The sequence below is a fragment of the Filicampus tigris genome, chromosome 8, assembly GCF_054856515.1.
Source record: "Filicampus tigris isolate MCC_2025a chromosome 8, RoL_Ftig_1.0, whole genome shotgun sequence".
In the NCBI taxonomy this organism is placed as follows: domain Eukaryota; kingdom Metazoa; phylum Chordata; class Actinopteri; order Syngnathiformes; family Syngnathidae; genus Filicampus; species Filicampus tigris.
The window spans coordinates 14363320-14379105 of NC_141224.1; the positions used below are offsets into that span (position 1 = coordinate 14363320).

The following is a 15786-nucleotide window of genomic DNA, read 5'->3' on the forward strand; positions in this document are numbered from 1 at the left end:
AGAAAATATTCTTGAAAAAAATATGTTTGTGTTGAAATCTTCTTAAAATTACAGCTCGTTTTAAGGACTGTTGTTGTTCTGACAATTTTATCCCCAATGACAAAACCACCTGTAACTCTCGCCTGTCAGTAACATTGTTATTTAAAGCCCAGCTGGAGCATGTTCTGATAAAGCCCAGCATTCCGATGGGAGCATGGAAGAGAGCAGCCCAACACTGCGGGGCCATCAAGGCTCCTTCTCTCCCCTGGAGGGGGTTAAACTGCTTCCATAACAGCTTTACCATAGGCACGTGATTGTTACTACCAGTGTGGAAGTGGAAGAAACCAGCTGCTGAATAGGGTGACTTACCTGAAAGATTTGCTTGAGGGAAAAGAGGGCTCTCCTCAGCTCCCTTCCAGTGGAGTTGTAGAGTTTTTCTGTGTGTAGAGCAAAGGAGATATAAATCAGTCACATATGCGGAATCCTCCTATAATGTTGTCATAAAGCAAGTGGTGAATAAAGGAGACAAATTTGTTTTATCCTACCCTAAATGAACCGCCTATGAACTGTGGTTTAAGTGTGCTCAGTGTGCCATGAATAACAAATAACTCCATTGTGTCCACTGACTTTCAATAGCAGCAATTATTCCTGAGTAGCTAAATGTGAAAAATATGCTGCGAGACAAAAAGCCGGCACAAAAGAAGAGCAGACGCCACATCTGTGTAGAGTTAGCGAGTAGTTTCCTGCTGACAGTGCTGAATCTTCAGCTTGCGATTATGCAAATTCATGGCAGAAACACCACAATGGCTACGAAACAATCTTCTCGTTAATCAGTTATGGAAACATGCTGAAAACTGTGTGGGTCCTTCTAATGGTGGTGAACATTTCCTGCAACAACTTTTGGTCATCTGTCACCCTGCATGCAGCCTGCACAGCTGCCAGAGAGTGGCAGTGTTGAGCACATTGTGAGACGTCCCATCAATGCTCTTGAACGTTCTCTGACTCAGCAGAAGTGGCGAAGTGCTGCTGCAGCGAAGGCAACTAATTATCTAATGCAGTGTCTACTCTCCTTTTTCCTGTTCAGTATATTTTCATACATAATAGATGCACATTTTACGTATATGTATTGGACAGGTCCACTTTAAAAACATAATGACTTTGTCAGCCAGGATTGGACAGGCTCTCTCTCTCTCTCTCTCTCTTTCTCTGAGACATGCTTCTATGCTGCATTGCAGAAACACACACACACACACGTACACAACCTAGTGCATATGAACGACTCTTCTTTACAAACAGCTGCTGCTAATCCCATTCTAAAGTGTGAGAAACACACACCGATTGGTGCATACGCTTGGGATTCATAGCAAAAGGTTCCCATTCATTATTGTTTCTGGCCATGGCAGCTAGCGAGTAAATCCCTTTAGCGGATGAACACAGGGAGAAAGAGAGAGGATGTATGTTGGCTGCCAGTTCTGTGGGCACACACAGCCGACTTCCAGACACTGGAGCAGACAGAATAAGCAGGCTGAGCCTGATGTCTTTTAGGGTGCCTTTCCAATGACACACAGCTTTTTCCCACCGTATGCGTAGGCTCACTGATGCAACAATCATGCAACATCATACCAGTACATACTTTGTACTTGAAATGTACATCCTCATTACCCCCCAGAGGACAACCTTTTTATCTTGGTTTGTTAGCAGGATTGTGCAGAAGCTACAGGTCTGATTCAACATGTTGTGCAAAGAACAAAACTGTGATTATGGTGGCGGAGTGAGATTGAATGAAATGAAACAAAATTTTGTTCATTTATTCCCAACAACGGATTCTCTTTTTGGTCTAATTGGATTTCAGCTTGATGTGCTGCCATGCCGATTTAATCTGCTCAGGGCCTGATCAGTACTAGCCGATGTAACTTCAATATATATTAGCAATGGGACTGGTTCATTAACCGATCAAACTGCAAATTCGCCTCACAGGGAATGATAGCTGGCCCACAAGAACGTCAGCATTTTTCTGTCCTCTTATTGATTGGTCAGAGCAAACCAAGTTCAATGAACAGCATCTCTAGTATCACTTCAACTATTTGTATTTATTTATTTTCACATTCTTGTCATATTACTAGATAAATAATATTGATTCTGAACTGCTCCAAATGACGGTTGCAAGATGTTTAAATGTTGCATTTTTGTAAAGTATTGAGCGTTTCTATATTTGCCACAAAATAGTAATAGTTTCAATCCGATAGCGCCAAATGTATAATCTGAGATAATTGGATTTTTTGAGGCCTCCATATTATGAGTGAGATATACAGTATTTTTTCTTGAAAGGCCACATGTATAGTATACTATATTATGAAATACATGCATTGTGTTAATAGTCCACTAGAAAGCAGCAATTAGTTCACCAGCCGGCTTTCCAATGATGCTGTAAGATTTTATTACCGTGAAGGAGGAGTCATTTTTAATTTTTTTTTGTTTTTTATTGAAACAAATATAGGTACAGTGACTGGGTTGATGCAATGTGAAATAATTCTATACTTCATGTTGGAGCCATGATTGGTCGTTATCTGAGCCCTGAGCAAATGTGATGTCTTTTTCAGTAAACAGCAAGTGGGAAAATGGCTGCTGAATGCGATGGACAAAAACGGGTGGATTTTACATCTTAACTCATATTCCACGAAAGCAATATTAATCGGAATGGAAGATCATTTTTAGGTTGACTTCCCCTTTAACTCTAGAACACTAACGTCATGTGATTATCACCCACACAGTTTTTTTAGGTGATACTTTGTATTGGGAAATTAAAGAAGACAACTTCCAATTTGGCATACGTTGAAGTACTTTTACATGAATTGATGAAAATTGTCATATCGGGTTAAACGTAATGACATTTCTGACGGCGTTACTAATTTTAATGTTAGTGTTCTAGGGTTAAAAAAAAGTGTGTATCACATTTGAAACAGCAGGTATGTAAGGCCAAGTTATTCTTACTGACCAGCCACCCCCCACCACCACCAAAAACAACTTGAGTCCTGACACAACATTCTAGTACAGCAGTGTCCAGTTTTACATTGAACTTGAGTAGAAATTCCAGAGTGGAATTCACCAAAATTCAGCGTTTCTGCAACGGAAGCCTTCTGGAGAAATAAGCCTCTTTAGTCAAACCAAAGTTGGTGTTTAAGCTTTCAGGTGTCGCGTGAGACGTAGCAAATCTCGGCAGACTTCAGCTAAGTGAGCATCTAAAGGATTAACTACAAACTGTCAGGTCTGCTGTCTCAGCACCCTAACTTCTACATTGTGTACATGTGTGTATGTGCTTTTCAGGTGTGGTGCGCCAGAGTGGCTCAGCAGCTGTTGCCTAATCTCAATCAGCTGAACCTCCTTTAGCCAGCCTCGGACGCCACCACGCCGCTAGATAGTAAAAGCTGTACAACGAATCTGTATATCTAGCCGCTCTGTATATTTTTGCCTGGGACCTTTTGGAATATCTATCCTGACTTGTTTTTTGCTCCTGGGTTCCAGCCTGTCCCCTTTCCCACTCTTCCTGCATGCCTGCGCGCTTGCAGAAACTTGTCAACCCGGATTTTGCCCACTTGCACTTTGCCCCCCCCAACCCGAAGTCAGGTTTAGCAAAGGGTTTGACTGCCCACTACAATACTGGCAATTCAAAGGACTGCAACCTGACTGCTACATGTTACTGTAAGGAATGGCTACATGCACTCCAGTATATTGGAAGTGTGAACTGAAATCAGACCATATGTGGTTGAGAGTATTCATATGAATGAACTTGCTTGCTGAAATGCAACACCTCACAATGCAAACTGTTCTTGTACACTTAACAACCTCCCCTGATTCAGATTTATGATGGGATGGTACTATGTATAAGTGGATCAGCGCTTAAAATGTTTTGCACATTCAGTGCCATACATGGTTGAAATAGCTAATGAGCATGGCTGGTCCTTTATGGAAAATGTCACAGTCACAGGCAACAGCGTCCACAAATAATAAATCTGGAAGCTGTGAGGAAGCTGAGCAGTGGTGGGGATAAATGTGCTTTTAAATAACAGAACGTGCCTGAGCCTATTTTTGGTTGTGCTTGCTACATTGTGTTAGCCGCAAGGGTAAGGTTAAGCGTTGCAAACCCATCCTGGTGGCATATGCTAATCACAAATACGATATTCTATTTTGCGTTAAAAAAAAAAAAATAAAAAAAAAAGCTTGATGGGGAAGTCAACACAAACATATTTTTTTCAAGAACATGTTCTATGCAAGCCCACTAGTTGAAACAAGGCATTCTAATAAATATTGCGTTTGTGTAATATGAGTTAAGCAATGAATTTTTAGCCATCTCTGATCTCCAATCACGGCTCAATTTCAGAAAACAGGTCATTACCTAAGCCCCGATCAGTTGTGATGTCATTTTCATTCGATTCCCCTTTAACACTTTTATCATGTATTTGAATGTATGGATTCCAATGTTTGAACCTGACCGAACGTCTGATCACTGAGGTGAAAAGACAAAGGAAAATAGTTTCCAACCGAACTTCCCCAAATGAAAGCGCCGTGATTTTCCCTTTCACTCTGGTGTTTAATTCTGGAATTTGACTGCTCTTCCTCACGAACTTTGAATGTAAATCAGCCAAGAAATAACTGACACCCAGCCCGGCTGAACAAGTGACTGTGACCAGATCACAGCAAGACCCGATGACAGTGATGCATCAGCACCTGGCTTGACATTGACTGGGCTTCAGTGAATCCAGAAGCATGTGTGTGCATTGTTCCATCTTCCTGTAGCCATACACTCAAGACTTATTCTCTCGTTCTTAGCCCTTTATCCCAGACTGCAGTAAAAATGTCAGAAAGTTATTCCTTGCCGACACTAAATAAGGCACATCTGCAGGAACAGACAGATCTTTTCCCTGTCCCTGTCCACAGTCCACCCTCTGATGAAGCGCTCAGAGGCCCATCTCTAATGAGAAATAGCTCAGTGGAGATTAGTTCCATACCGTTTGGCACGGATACACACCGAAGAGCAGGCATTTTCCTAGCCAGGTACGACTTCACGGAGCTTATTCATTCCAAGAAAAAAAAAATGTTTCAGGACCCCCAACTCTAACAGTCACGTTTACCTGAAACCAGTTGAAACTTCCAACTCAACAGCTTACTGCATTTGTCAAGGCTTTTTTTTTTCTATTGTACCAATGCAAATCTCGGAATAAGAGCCCAAAACTAATCTAAAGTAATAACATATGTTTGGGCCAGTCAATATCATTTTGGCTTCATCTTTTATATGACTGTGCCTAAACCATAATTGAGCTGCATAATAAGGCTGAATCATTTACAGCTTGATGATTTATTCAATTCATATTTTTGATTTAATAGTTGGTTGAGTCTAATTATATGTTATGAGTAAATCCTCAAGCCACAAATTAAGATGCACAAGAAAGAGAAAAAAAAACCAAGTTTTTTTCATATCTTTTTTTTTTTACTGAAATTGAAAGTATTTTACCTCATGCTGATTCCCCAGCTGTTTTATTCTCTTAAATTGCAAAACAAAGTCACATTTTCTGAGATGCAGATAAGTAAAGGTGACATAATTATAACCTGCAATATACAGTATCATAAGCACAGTGCAGTAGCAGGACATTTTTAATCGTATGGAATGTGCTCTGGAGACCGCCAAGCAAGTCATAAAAGGAAACCTTTGCTCGAATAGCTGTGTGCAGCGACACTTCCATTTCAATTTGATTCTCAAGTAAGAGCCGATACATTGTTGCATTTGAACCTCAATCAGATCTTTCATCTGTTCAAAAACAGTTTGAAAAAATAAGATAAGCGACTATGGCTTTTCAGGCTTGATGCAGCCGAGGGACCTCATTGGCTTGGGCAATGCTGCAGGCAGTACGGTAAAGCAAATTGTGGTTAAAAGTGCAGCTTTAGCAATGTATCGCAGAAAGATGGTCTGTACATATCTTAATTTAAACTTTCATGCAAGATGAAATGACATCATCAAATAATTCCAGTTACATTAAAGTTGGCATTCATGATGCAGGCCTTGACATCCCCCATTTAGCCATTTTGTCCTTGAGGTCTGTGTTGCTTTAACTGCTAACTGACTAACATAACATGCAAGCACTGAGAGTTCGGTTGTTTTTGGAGTAGCCGGGGGAAATAAAATCCTCCATCTGTGTGATTACTTCTAAGAAGTTTTATTACAGCCACGGCAACATCAATAAACTTTTGTCTGGCCTCATTGTTAATCTAAAGCAAAGATGAATCGCAACAAATGACAATGGATGACATGGCAGTTTCCCTGTCAGGAAAAAATGTCTGGGGTAGATTCTATATTGGAAGGGGAGGTTGACCATTGATTAAAAGTGAGAAAAGGAAATTGAAATGGAAAATCCCAGGGACAAAAAAAAACTTTGACCGCAGCACCATTAAACATTTTGGATGGAAAAAGATTGAAAATCCTTCAAGTTCAGGTTCTGAGCTTTGACACGGAGGTGAGCCACTTTGTTGCATTTTTTTTTCTTCAAATACAAGTACCTTTGTTTTTGTACATTTATTTCATTCATTTATAATAGAAGAAATAACAATATACCAATAATAGCGCAACACTATTCTGAAGTATTATACTACACAGTTTCCACTTTTCTGCATTTGTCTGTTTTCTTACTGCCCTTAGTGTCTTTTATAATCAAATGTGTGCCAAATACAGAGGAATAGATTCTCGTCCATTGTTGTTATTTAGCATGCCTCATTCTGATATTTTAACACATCCTGCATTTCACAGTTAGTGGCAACTACTGTTTTGTAGTGGAAAACAGTCCAAAACCTAGGAGACAATAAAGGTTACAAGCGTCAAAGTTTCAGACAGTTTAAATTTGGTATTTGCCAGTGTAGATGAGCAACTCAATTGCATGCTAAATCGCAGGATCAACAGGACAAACGAATGCATTGCCACATTCCAGATGGTTTGAAATGCTGGTAAAAAGTCAGTTTTCCAGACTTAATAAAGGAAAAAAAAGATAAAATCAGGTTTTAGGACTTTCCGACATTGACGTTTAGCATGCTACTTGCCAGGAATTACCTGCTTATGCCTGACTGAAGGTGAATGAAAGGTCAATAAAAGCAGATTATAGCACTCAGGTGGAAATTGTTTGGCAGCAATGCAGGTAAGACTGAGCACAAATTCAGTGTTTGGCTTTTGACGGCAAGTAAAACTTGGATTAAGAAAATGTCTGCACTAATATGCACTTTCACTCTCACACGTATACAAACTGCTCAAAATGTGCACAAAGGAATAAAGACATTCATTAATTTGTTCCTGTTGCCTGGAAATGCTTTGGATGTTATGATGAAAGCCATGTGGTGATGATGGTTTAGATTAGAGAAAAGTGAGCCCGGCCACACAGACAGAAGAAGCCTCTGCCACTGGGAGCCATAGGAAGGCCTCACAGGACACACAAGGGCGTGAAAGTCTAAGCACACAAAAAGCAGAGACACGGGGGAGAGATGAAAACCCCCAAACACGTCATAAACCGGCGCATAATCTGATCATAAACACATCGCGAGCAGACAGTGCAAGCATTGCTGTTCAGAAGATATTCCTGCAAAGATACAAATGTGCAAATAAACCAGCATAATTTCTTCTAAGTCTATTTCCCTCACAGGTGTGGTTTCGCTGGATTTCTTCAACACATCATGCGGAGGGCATGGTGTCTGTAATCTCACGGGAGCGGGGCACGGGAGGTTGCGTTGCTGGGCTGCGACACCCGATCCCGCCTGGCCCAATTGATTCAAAGACATACCACAGCCAAGTTCATACAAACATGAAACCTGTCCCACAGAACTCAACGGCACCCATTGTGCCCAAGTGGAAATTGGATTGTGGTGTTTATTGACGTGTTTACATACGACATATGGTCAAGGTTTATGTTTTTGTCAGTCACAATAATTCCACTTGAAGGCAGCAATGACATTCGTCTTTAAGTATGTCAGACTTCTGCTCTTTTTCTTCAAAGAGGCTTTATTAGGAGATTGTCGGTGCTTGACGGCTATGGCAGGCTTTGCCTGTGTAATATGTCCTTTAACCACACATCAAGATGCTATCGGACGCTGTCAGAGTGACTCAACAGAGGAAACTCTTGGTTGCTTCTGCACAGAGATGCATGACTGCAAGGCTCATATGAGGACAGGCTAAACTTTCATTAGGACCTGCCTGCCAAATGAGTCATTTCTTACCAGGTGACACACGCTACCCCTCCCCCTTGAGCACTCCCGCCTTTTTCTTTCCTCTGTTTTGATTTTATGTAGCCCACTGCCCTCTATTCACCTCCTCAGCAGGGTTCCCCCGTGCTAAGCACCATTGACACAGATACGGACTAAAGGCACGCAACCATTCAGTGCACCAGACAAAAGCCTGACACACATACAAACTAGCGGATCAACGTTTGAGGCCGGTCCGATTGGTGGGGGTGGCCGTCTGTCAGGTCCAGCTGTACCACAGCTAAATCAAATCATCTAATGCGTTAAAAAGTTGCGGTAACCTAACCACCTCCAGATGATGGTCGTGAACTTTATTTCGATAACTGTGTCAGTTGAACTATAAGTTCAGTGAAGCCAACCGGTTTTCGTATTGTGCAGAAATATCAGACGAATTCAGTCTGCACTACTCTACTCTCTATCTTTTCAACCACTAAAAGAGGCTGACAAGGCCAAGTGATTTACTGGGGTTTCATTTTAAGATCATAACAATTAAAAATGCTTCACTTCACATGGTGCAATTACATTTCAAGGCTTTTTTTCTCCAATGTTGGGGAAGAAAAAAAAAAGACCAAAACTATTCACTTACTTCTCTTGGCTGCCTCTCCGACTGTCTTGGCTCCCTACAAATGTCGACCACCTGACACGTGGGGGAAAGCACAACTGCACACCATCCAGTGGACACTGTCATGCTGAGATCACATCTACAGCAGACTCAGCTCTGAGTGGACACACACACACACATGTGTGACTTTGCATCCTGATTCCAAACAGTATTCTTCTGAATTTCACCTGCTCTTATAAAGTCTGTTTCACATAATCCAAACTGTCAAAACATCAAAATATAAGGAACTCCCCACTATCCAATTATCCATCTATCATGCATTCAGTTTTTGCGAAACACAGTGTTCTCTCGGCTGTTTGCTCAGTAAAAGACACAAAATCATTTTGGTAGTACTGTTGATTTGCTATCCTCAAGTAGTGGAAAACAACTGAAGGATTTGGAATGCTCAATCTTGATTGAAGATTTTTAATAGCTCTTGCGGGTGAATCCGAGCGTCAACAGTTTTTTGTCTGTACTGTATGTGCCCTGCGATTGCCTGGTAACTAGTCCCACAATGTCCTCTTCAGTTCTTATGAGAACATGTGTGAGAACATGAATTGCATACAAACGATGCATTGCCATAAAGCTGATTTAAGTTCCAACAGGAGACAATAACAGTGAGGAAAAGCAGCCTCTAGACACCTGGAACCAGCACCTGGATGAGCTGTGCTGTAGTCAGCATGAACGCTAAATCTTAACCATGACACATGCCATATCTCCTGCCTATGGAAAATTCAATATAGTCTGTTCCAAAGTGAAGAACACCCACGCTTTACATGTCGCAGGCCAGTGCACAATTACACGTAAGATATGCAGCAAATGTTAACATTGGTATGTTCTCAGGTGCAATGTAATATCTCTTTTCTTGGCTGTGTGTAGTTAAAGCCATTAACTTTGATCCGGCGACCACTGACAACAGTCACCCAACAAGCCAGCTCATGACTTTGTTTTCATAGTGTGTAAACCTCCCCCTTTCAGATGCGGCGCTGAAACTCTTTACGGTGAAAGGTTTTGCAAATAATCCACGGAAGACATTCAGTGATAAATGAGCTTCATTAAAAATTCTCTGATGGTTAACCGCAGACGTAAAATGAGGCATTCATGTTATTCCAAGTGTATAATATGCGATCTTGAGGTATCACTACAATCTTGGCCTTGCACGGGTGCCCTGTCATGTCGCATTCCTTCGCCTTGGCACCAGCTTCGTTATGCGAAGCTGATGCGAAGTGCTATGTGACTGCTGACAGGTGGCAGAGTCTGGGAAAGGGTCAGATTAGCAGCTACCATAGACACCTTAAGAGAAAAGCCATAGTAGGTGTGCAACAATAACCCTAACCCTTACCGAAACCAGGGTGAGAGCCAGGGAAAAAACACATGGAACAGAATTAACATTTTCAACTACCAGTTTTTGCCCGTTATTTTGTTTTGGCAAGCATTGCGTCAATCAGAGGAATAGGGGTACTTTTGTGTTAACCTGTTTGTCAAACTGGAACCCTCTCAAGAGGACTGACTTCTCATGACTGATGTGTTTTCTATTCTACCCCATGTAGATCATATTAGACATTTCCCCACTCCAGCTGGTGCTGCTAGATAAGGATTAAGTATTTGCTTGGCAAGCCAATGATAATAATCCCACCCACACTGCCTCTTAACTATTTTGTTTAAAAAAAAACTGCTTGCCTGCTGTCTTCAAACGTAGCGTGCTGATGTGTTTCGCTATTAAACTCAATCCAAGTAGATAGAGTGGGATAGACAGAATCCTATGGACGGATTGGTGTGCACAAAAAGACAATATCACACAAGCAAGGGCTGTAAGTAGAAATTTGGGCCCACTGAAAAAAAAATGCAATCCTTTCCAACCACAGGAAAACATCCTCATCACATTTGTGTAAATATGAGCATTCTAAAATGTCTTCAGCATTAAAAAGTAAAGTTATAGATGATGTACTTTTCTAGGTGTGGAGACATACCTGCATCCTAACAAACATGTCCAAGCATTAAAGAGTAAAATGACAAGATTTTGGACAGCCCCCATTAAGAGCCAGTCATGCATCCCAAGAGCGTGACATTGTCAAGGTGGGGGGGATTGATCATAATGCCTACAGCACCTGCAGTTTGTGATAAGGGGAAAAAAGGTGTTCTGACTCACAGCACTACAGAATCTGCAGCCTTCGGGCAAGAAAGAATGTCGTGATTTCTCCACTTATGTATTTAGCCAAAGTCGGTCACGGCATCAACATCTAAGATTTTCCCAAGATTATGGTCCAAAGCTGTGAAAAAGAATGTCAATAAAATATACTGAAACGCAAGACATTCATGGTATGAGGATGACAAATGGTGCTCACAACCCCTTTTTAATTTGTGTTTTGTGTGTCTTTGACAGAGATAAGAAGTTCCTGGCAGCCTTTAACAGCAAAAGTAAGGGCATAGGCGCTTACGACCTACCTTGCGCAATACATTAAAGGGCATATAATTTATTAGCATTAACATTGCAAAATTGATAATGGATTTTGTTTAAATGTTTCTTTTGCACAATCAGCCTCGAGAGGACAGTCTCTCTTTGGTGCTTTTACGAGTGATGAAGAGAGGAGTTAACAGGCTTAACTATCCTACCAAGGGCAAGGAAGAAGACATACAGACTTAGATCACTACTCAGCAGGGGGTAAGCTTTACGCATGGCTGCAACAATGGCTACACATACCAAAAATAAATGGGAATCTTGCAACATACATGTTTTGTTAATCTTTGTTTTCATCAGTTTACTACCTGTAGTGAGGTCAGAATTATGCCGTTTAGGGTCACATTTGGGTTTCTGACAGCTGGAGTGAATCGAGATCGGCTTACTTTCTCACCCCAAAAGAGCAGATCCCAAGTTTGTTTGGAACAATACCAAGACCACCGAGAAGAGTTGATTTGGTTGGCAACTCATGCCCGAGTTTGATTAGTGTGTTGACACCTAACCAAATCAACCATGCCAACAGGAAAAATAAGCAAATTCTTCATTTAAATGCACTAAACGGTGCAAGTGTGAAAGCCCTCAGCTTCATGCATTATTCACTGGGAATTTAAGGAAAATGTGAAAATAATGTTTATGTGAGTGCACGAAGCTGCCCTGCATAATTACAGCATAACAAGTTCAGACAACTAGGGGCGACCACACTGGCACCAGATTCTGACTGGTCCATGTTTTTACATTTAGGTACTTCATTCATCCAGTACTCCCCCTTCCGTTTCACCCCTCCTTCTTATTCTATCTTGACCCTTTGCCAAATTTACCAAAATGTTTCAGGCACACCTGGTAGTGGTTGTAATACCAGTGCTATCCCTCTTGAGTGTTTCTGCAAAAAAACAGGAAGACCTTGATGAAAAGATGCTCTTATTAACCCATAAAAACTATTTGCTGTATTGAAAACGTCATTTCATAGTGAGCATTAAGGAGTCCAAGTCAATGCACAGTCCTACAAGTCATATAGCCTTTTTCGAGACATTGACATGACATTTTTGAATACATAGTTGTTTATGGTCTTCTAGCTCTGCACGTATATCTGTTCTGAAAAGAAATCTGGTTTGGTACACAGACTCAACTCTGTAAATGGAATACAAAATAGCTCTAAGTAAACCACAAAAATTATTCCTGGCCATCAGCAGTAGGGGGTATTAGTGCTTCTTCACTGATTGTATCGCTCACTTGCCAACTTCTATGTCCTCACCAGACCTACACCAGGATAGTAGGGAAATATCAATTGTATTAGCTTGCCAACTTTGCAAAACATTTCCCCTGCTGTAGCTAACCTCATTTTCAAATTCAATGTCTTCTTAAAAAGTGCTGCGGGAAAATGTCCTCCAACCCACCCAAATGAAATCACCTTACGTGTCAAGATTATCATGGACGTGGACAATAAGTCATTTTGTACACACACATTTTGTTTGTTTGTTGAGCTCTACAAAATATACACTCTGTAAGCAAGGTCTTTTTGGTTTTATATCCCCTTGTCAATGAGTGAGTTTAAAATGATTTGAGAGTGAGTTTGAAATGATTAAAACCATCATATTTAAATGTCCTCAAGTTGTTGAAAACTGTGTCAGAATCACTTGATTCTGACCCGACCCAGATAAACGGAACTCTGGAAACACTTGACCAAGGCAGCTGGCTTCCATAAGGGCCTCAAAGCCGCCATTGGACTCTTTGTAGAAGCCACAGGATTTAGCTAACAGACAACACAATCCCTCCATATTCTAAATATTACATGATTGGAACAAGAATGTTAGATAAGCAGCACAGACTACCCCATAACCATTACAGACTTACAAACACAAGCTATGTTTGGAGTGAGAACAACGGCGGCCTTCAGATGAACAGTGAGATTTGCATAATACTAGCACATGATGGGCACAAAAGAGTACATTTTGCTCAATGACTTAAACAAACATTGAATCTTTGTTAATGGGATCCAGAGGTGGATACGGACATGTTTGTTTACATGTCAGGGTAATGGACTTGCTATTTTATTTGGTCTCCATTCGAACGTTTTTGTTATGTTTGATCACAGGATTGGGGGATTTAATTGCCAAATCTATCACAGCTTTTGTACATTTTCCACGATTGACTAGCCAAGAAGTTGTAGACAGCAGGTTTAAAATGAAAGAATAAAAAGCTAAAAAAAACCCGGCTCAATTTTCAGATGACTGGATGGTTTTGAAATATTGTTTTTTGAAATTGAAAATCCAATTCCATGTTTGGCAGAAATTGCCCAATGCGTTTTTTTTCGCTGTTTCCATGTTAGTTTGCGGCATATTGTTGCATAAAATTGTTTTATACTTTTCATACTTTTTTAAAAACAGTTTTATAATCATTAACAATTGTTTTACACTTATGTGAAGATTAATAACATTGAGAGCTGTGCTACATTAAACCATTCATTCAGTTAAGTCAATAGAGAGTTTTATTGTTTTCATGTCTTAATATTAACAATGATTAACTTTTTTGTACACTTATATGGCCGTTAAGAATGTTAAGTTTGACTGATACAAATTTCTCTTTCCATTATTTCCTATGGGAATATTTATTTCAGACACTCACTGAAAAACACGTCATGATGCTTAGTCATATACTGCATATATATATTTAAATCTGTTTTTATAGGTGTCATAAAAACAAGCCTTTTCAAACATCAAAATGAAAGAGGCCCTAAATGTGGAGGTCTGCGTAATATTACCTGGAAAATAATGACTATGCACAGCTCTGCTCCTGAATTTAATGGTTTCCTCCATGCTTGACCGGATCCACTCCTCCACCTTGTTTCATTAAAATCGACCCGGTTCTCTTAGAACAAACAACACCCTGATAGATATACTACCCCTTTAAAAATAATATGTGAAGAAGTGGAGTGGGTTAGGGAAGGCAAATGGACGACAAATCTATTGGCAATTATTAACTTAGCAATCAAGACACCCAGAAAGCACTGGTGTAGTTTTCCAACTTGAAGAGGAGGTTTCTGCCACTGGATACTTTCCACTTCAGAGAGTGACCTTTGACTCCCGGGTATCAACAGCTCCGAGAACCTGACTGCTTCATCAAGTGCTAATTGTCCCTTTAAAAAAATACCCTATGTTTTGGGCTCTGCAGGGGGCAACTCTCTGCCTGCAAAGCCAGTTCACTCTCTTGTCATTTGAATTCAGTTTTGTGGAGATGCTGTATTGTGTGTGACATTGTAGATAGAGCCTCCGATCCCGTGAGGGAAATGAAATAGCATTGCTGAAACAACACTATTTAATGGTGGCCATAGTCTTTTGTAAAATACTATACTTCCTGGCTGCAATGGGTACACATATAAGGTGGCGTTCCTTTAACAACCAATATTGTTGTGGCGAAAGGTGATTCTTCTACTTTGGTCACTTTGTTTAGCAGCATCTGATTCTCAACATTGCAAACGTTAGATTTCGACATTGTGATTTATCTTCGAGGTGAGATGGCCAAGGAATTTCCCCTGAGACATCACACCAAATGTTGAATCCAGAGAATGTCGGGGTTGTACTTTTGCAGATTTATATCGTGATTTGGTGCTTCACACTAGGCTGATAATAGAATATAGGTATAGTTAGCTGGACGGACACATTCAGTAATAAATCCTATCAGATGACTGGGCTCACTGATTTATTTTTGCTTTATTTAGAAAACTCATGGATTTATAATCCGGCCTGAATTTGGAAGCGGGCGAATACTCCTAACACTGCTGGTTTTACATTTAAAATACATTTGGGCTTTTGCGTGTAGTTTCCGTATGGTGTCAAAACAATCAGTTGGAGGAAGCATGATGCATTATACTGAGATTCTTGACCCAACCTGCTTACTCCTCCCATACAGTATTGCTTCGGTTAACCACTGACCTCAATCATGTTTTCTTTTTTATCCTCTCAGCTAATGTTAGCAGTCTCAAAGCATCCCTTTATAAATGAACTTCCCCGAAACATTTGCACAAATATAAAGAAAACCTTCTCCCATGCCGTTGATGTCAAATGTGAATGATTGCCGCAGAACGAACGCTTTGTGTAAGCTTTGCGGGAGAGCAACTTTGTACTTAGAGCATGTCGTTTTGTTGTTCAATAGGAAGGGTGGAGAGACTTAAAGTCTGCATGTGTGTGACAGCCGCAGATCCGGCTCACAGGGCCACTGTCATCCGCTCTGTCAAGTGATACATTTTTGAAGGACCCACTCCAAACATAGAGTACATCGGTCTTTTCTTTGTTTTGCTGAATACATGCTGCAGAAATGGCCTTGTTTTGTTTAGAAAATCCCCAAATATGACTTGAGAAGGTCATAAATTGAAATAAAATTGAAAAAAAGGAAAAATGAGGGGATGGCGGTGCTAGATGGCAAGGGGTGCTCTCTAAAGCTAGAGGCGATCCATATCATTGTGTTTGACAGTGAGGTCACT

At 40.6% G+C, this 15786-nt stretch overlaps 1 protein-coding gene across 3 annotated transcripts in view; it reads right to left on the reverse strand.

The window, feature by feature from the left end:
• Positions 1-15786, reverse strand: part of fhod3b (formin homology 2 domain containing 3b) — a 94499-nt gene that overhangs the window by 44816 nt on the left and 33897 nt on the right. For 2 of the 3 annotated variants that reach the window (XM_086039427.1, XM_086039424.1), the window contains exon 4: positions 349-416. In XM_086039427.1, the coding sequence (XP_085895553.1) occupies positions 349-416 (68 nt within the window). Of the gene's footprint in view, positions 1-348; positions 417-524; positions 582-15786 lie in introns of those variants that run through there. The other variant, XM_086039425.1, reaches the window with a different exon arrangement.